Raw genomic sequence first — 5,475 nt, 5'->3', positions numbered from 1 at the left:
ATTAGGAATTAGTCTCATAATTCTGTCGAGATAAATTGCCAAACAAGGAAATGACAAACCACAGACTAACTCCATACTTTAAATATCAGCTGATAATGTCAAGAAAACAATTGTGAATTTATAATTGGAAACATAGTTTTCTCACAGATTTTTATTAAAAGACATCTAGCTAAGTAAAACATCACTTTGAATCTCAGAATCAAATCCTCTTCGTTTTTTTCAAAGGAACTGCCTAGGCAAAAACTATTTGCCTATGGATGTTAAATAAGTACTGTCTTTCTGTTTTGTATTTTAAGTGTCTAAGGGTGTCACAGTTGTTTGTTTGGTTTTTTTTTTCCCAGTTGAACAAAAGGGAAACTGCACTTCACTGAACAAACATTTATTGAGCACAATACCAAGTATTGTGCTAGATTTCCAAATTCCTGATTTGGGGGATTTTGCCCATCTAGTCTTTAATTTGTTTACCAATTACTTTTTACAATTTATCACCAGAAATGATGCTATTATTAAAAGTTTTATTTATAAACAGGCCATAAAAAATCCATCTTGTTTTTATTATACAAGGAAGGCACAGGCCTCCTTTCTGAAAACAGTTTGCTATGTTGAGCTTACCAAATGCCCTTCGGTAAAACATTAAACCAAGAAGCTGTATAACTAACTTATTTCTGGTAACTGCTAGAATTCCCAGCCAAGTCATCATATCAAACCATGAGATCTCCATTCTAGATCATTCTACCAATTCACATGTATGACTCAGGAGGAACTGCGATTTGGTGAAACAAGCTCAGACTACTCACTGTCAGCTTAACGAAAATGAAAATTTATACTTTGCGCAATAAACATTTTATCAACTACCTCCCAATCCAAATGATCTTAAAGAAACTTTATTTCCATCTCCTTTTACCCCTGTAAGTAGATCTTACCAAGTTTTAAATAATTCAGAGCTGTCTAGGCGTTAATGCATAAACCTGTCACATTGCAGCTCCACCGACATAGTCTTAATGTTAAGCTTAGAGATGTCATTTAATGACTAACGACCTTTTCTAAGTGATAGCTAGCCAGTTGGTACTCATGCGCACATCGTTACACCACCTCTTAACTTAGGGAGGCTGCTATTACGTGACAAACAGCCGCTCACATGTGTGTTTACGCCTCCACCTGCATGACTTAGACGCGGGGCTGCGGGGCTCCGGATCCAAACACGCCTGCCTGACTCACGTTCCCTGGGTTATCTCCCTGCGGACGAGCGGCCATAACCCCAGTGCGCGGAAACCAGTCCGAGCTGGTTAGGCCCACCTTTACTGTCGCGTGCACAACCAACACATTGATGGGACACTAAAAATATTAGCTATTTCTCGTACATGGATTCTCTGTCTCTCCAAGTGGGTTTTCGGCTCCCTAATCCACATTCCCTCTCTCCCCACCAGAGTCTGGACAAACTGCTAGGAGGGAAAGGGATGTGCAGTTTTGGTCGTTGCACGGCCGCCGGGTCACATGGAGGGTGACGGGGCGGGGAGAGCGGGGCCTCCATGATGCGGAAGAGGGAGGGAGCCTTCGCAGTGTGCTTTGGGTGGGGATCCGCGGTGGGGGGATGGGGAGTGGGGGAGGCGTCGCCGTGGGACAGGCTGGGGGGAGGGGTGCTCCGCAATGAGAGAGCTCAGGAGAAACCTCCACGGTATGGGGTGGGAGCCGGGGGCTCCGCGGTGGAGGAAGGGTCGGGGGAGAAACCGGGGCTCAGCAGAGAGTCCACCGACAGAGTCTAGATTTCGTCTCCTCAGAGCACGACCAAAGCACCCTAACTGTAAAGCGTGACTAAAGCTCCGCAACGCTGATCCAGACAAGAACAAAAATAAAAACAGGCCAGTGTGAGGGGGGCTTATGCAGACACCGGGAAAAACTACTGCGGGCCCCGCCGCCCAGCGCCTGGGCACCTCCAGACCGGGACAGGGTGCCCTTCTCAGGAAAGTCGCCGCGGAGCCCGCTATGCTCCAACCAAAGCCCTGAAAACACGACATTTACGGGGTCGGGGCCTCGGAGGAAGGAGCGAAGGCCCCCTCCTCCACCCCCGGCCGGAAGTACGCTTCTCTCCCGAAGGCGCTCCTCTGCCGCGCACGCGCACTCAGTTACTAAGCAACGTCGGTACCGAACCACTCCAGCCAGAGCCCAGCAACAGCCGAGCCGCCGCGTTCTCCACCAATCAGCGCCGGCCTCGCCTCACACGCCTCACCAATCAGCGCCGGCGCCGCAAGGAAGTTTCCAGAGCTTTCGAGGAAGGTCCCCTTAACTCGAATTCATCCGCCCGATAATTTTCCTACCTTTTCCGAAAGGAGGAGAAGGATCACCTGGAAGAGAGGTGAGCTGACTTGTTAGGATCCTTTGCTCGGCTCTAAGCAATTTAGGGCTCAGTCGAAGGGCCTAACTGCGTCGCGGGAGGTGGGGGCCGAGCGAACTACTTTCAGCGGCGCACGGACACGGCGCCTACGTAAGAGTGATAAGTGACGCAACAGACGTTGCATAAATTTCGGCCCTGCCGAACCGGAGCGTTCAGAGGCGACTGGCATCGTTGGGGTCTGCTGTGTTGGGGTGGAGGTGACTCGGCGTCGTTGAATTCGCAGCATTTTCGGATTCGCTCACAGGTACTGGCCCACGGCCTACGAGTGCCGGGAGAACTGGAGAGGGGGGCGTCCGTGAGGGTGAGCGGGCGGGGGCTCGGAGGCCGCGGGGAGGGGTGGGGGAGGGGAGGCGAGGTGACGCGGCGCCGGCTTTTCCGGAAGAGCGGGCCTTGTTTACGGGTTGGGAGCGGGGCGGTTGGTGCGCGAGCCCGCAGAGGCCAACGGATACTTAACCGATGGAGATTCCATCCTCTCTTTTCGTGGCGGGGATGGTGGAAGAGAGGTAGTCGGCTGGGGCTTCTGGAAAGGTTTTAATTTGAATCCCGACGTGGAGAAGGTATCGCACCGTACTTCTGTCTAACCGGGATTTTTATTTTAATGCCGCCATGACACTAGGTTTGGGGGAAATTGGGGCGGGGGCATTTTAGCGAAATACCTGTAGCAGTTAAGGGAGAGAGAACTGGATGTTCATCTCAGAAAGCACTTTTCATTCTGCCATCCCGTTTGGGTTGCCGTTTTGACTAAGGAATTTTGTGTTCAGTGATTAACTTAACGGTTAGTCTAGTCATTGGGGGAGGTTTGTGAGAGTCATTAACGTAGTTAAGAATAATAAACTGTTCGTTGTAAAGAATTGATTACCTACGAAAGCAGTAAAAAATCCTGAGGTGAAACACTAACGTTTTACTTTGTAGGTCAAAATGCAGATCTTCGTGAAGACCCTGACCGGCAAGACCATCACCCTGGAGGTGGAGCCCAGTGACACCATCGAGAACGTGAAGGCCAAGATCCAGGATAAGGAAGGCATCCCCCCTGACCAGCAGAGGCTCATCTTTGCAGGCAAACAGCTGGAAGATGGCCGCACTCTCTCTGATTACAACATCCAGAAAGAGTCGACCCTGCACCTGGTCCTCCGTCTGAGGGGTGGTATGCAGATCTTCGTGAAGACCCTGACCGGCAAGACCATCACCCTGGAGGTGGAGCCCAGTGACACCATTGAGAACGTGAAGGCCAAGATCCAGGATAAGGAAGGCATCCCCCCTGACCAGCAGAGGCTCATCTTTGCAGGCAAACAGCTGGAAGATGGCCGCACTCTCTCTGATTACAACATCCAGAAAGAGTCGACCCTGCACCTGGTCCTCCGTCTGAGGGGTGGTATGCAGATCTTCGTGAAGACCCTGACCGGCAAGACCATCACCCTGGAGGTGGAGCCCAGTGACACCATCGAGAATGTGAAGGCCAAGATCCAGGATAAGGAAGGCATCCCCCCTGACCAGCAGAGGCTCATCTTTGCAGGCAAACAGCTGGAAGATGGCCGCACTCTCTCTGATTACAACATCCAGAAAGAGTCGACCCTGCACCTGGTCCTCCGTCTGAGGGGTGGTATGCAGATCTTCGTGAAGACCCTGACCGGCAAGACCATCACCCTGGAGGTGGAGCCCAGTGACACCATCGAGAATGTGAAGGCCAAGATCCAGGATAAGGAAGGCATCCCCCCTGACCAGCAGAGGCTCATCTTTGCAGGCAAACAGCTGGAAGATGGCCGCACTCTCTCTGATTACAACATCCAGAAAGAGTCGACCCTGCATCTTGTTCTCCGTCTGAGGGGTGGTATGCAGATCTTCGTGAAGACCCTGACCGGCAAGACCATCACCCTGGAGGTGGAGCCCAGTGACACCATCGAGAATGTGAAGGCTAAGATCCAGGATAAGGAAGGCATCCCCCCTGACCAGCAGAGGCTCATCTTTGCAGGCAAACAGCTGGAAGATGGCCGCACTCTTTCTGATTACAACATCCAGAAAGAGTCGACCCTGCACCTGGTCCTTCGTCTGAGGGGTGGCTGTTAATTATTCAGTCTTGCATTCATAATGCCCAATAATGGCATCACCCTGCATTCTAGCTATTTGCCCCAATTTAAGATAGTTTCAGTAGTAGCTGAACTTGTTCAAAATGTTAATAAAGGTTTTGTTGCATGGTAGCATATTTGGTGTCTGTTGTCCTGAAATTATGTAGTGATGGTGGGGACTCCTAACTGGTTAAAGTGGTGTTCAAAGAAGGCATTTAACTTGAGGTTGTCAATATGACCAAAATTAAGTCACTTGACTTTGGTAAACATTGGGTGTGCCAAGGTGTAGGGACTTTTGTCCTTTGTTCAAGATCATTTACAAGTTAGGATTCTGGTGTCATTAAAACAATTTTAAAGTGTAAGAATTTAAAACTATTGAATATGGAGGCATATTGAGAGAAAGCAAACTTGCCTGTGTGCCTCCACCTCAGATGGTGATCCAGGCTGCTCAGTTGTGCTTTCAATATCATTATTTGTTGACTATCCTTGTGCTTTTTTTTTTCTTTCTAGTGCATACATTTAAGTGCTCAGCCTTAGACAATGATATAGAACCCTAATTCTGCTTTGTGAACTGAGCCAAGAACCAAGTGGAGCCCTAGTCAACAAAGGTGGAGAGACAAATTGCTTGGAAGAATTCCTGAGTTAAAAGGGTATACTAGGGCTTCCCTGGTGGCTCAGTGGTTGAGAATCTGCCTGCTAATGCAGAGGACACGGATTTGAGCCCTGGTCTGGGAAGATCCCACATGCCTCGGAGCAGCTCAGCCTGTGCGCCACAACTACTGAGCCTGCGTGTCTGGAGCCTGTGCTCCACAACAAGAGAGGCCACGATAGGCCCGTGCACCGCGATGAAGAGTGGCCTCCGCTTGCCACAACTAAAAGCCCTTGCACAGAAAGGATGACCCAGCACAGCAAAAATAAACTCCTACCCCCAACATCTTCTAAAATAACAAAGGGTATACTAACCTAAGGCAACTTGCTGACTTGGGTGTGTTAGGCAGCAAATTAAGGTGGTTCCTAATG

The 5,475-nt window shown here is 49.8% G+C and overlaps 1 protein-coding gene across 1 annotated transcript; it reads left to right on the top strand.

Moving 5' to 3' along the window:
• The first annotated feature begins 2,548 nt into the window (after positions 1-2,548).
• On the top strand, positions 2,549-4,586 carry UBB (ubiquitin B). The gene is made up of 2 exons (XM_082861082.1): positions 2,549-2,636; positions 3,305-4,586. The coding sequence occupies exon 2, from the start codon at positions 3,311-3,313 to the stop codon at positions 4,454-4,456; it is 1,146 nt and encodes a 381-aa protein (XP_082717208.1). The 5' UTR covers positions 2,549-2,636; positions 3,305-3,310; the 3' UTR covers positions 4,457-4,586.
• The last annotated feature ends 889 nt before the right edge of the window (positions 4,587-5,475 follow it).

Source organism: Leucopleurus acutus (genome assembly GCF_964270905.1).
Source record: "Leucopleurus acutus genome assembly, chromosome: 19".
In the NCBI taxonomy this organism is placed as follows: Eukaryota; Metazoa; Chordata; class Mammalia; order Artiodactyla; family Delphinidae; genus Leucopleurus; species Leucopleurus acutus.
This window is presented reverse-complemented; position numbering and strand designations above follow the sequence as displayed.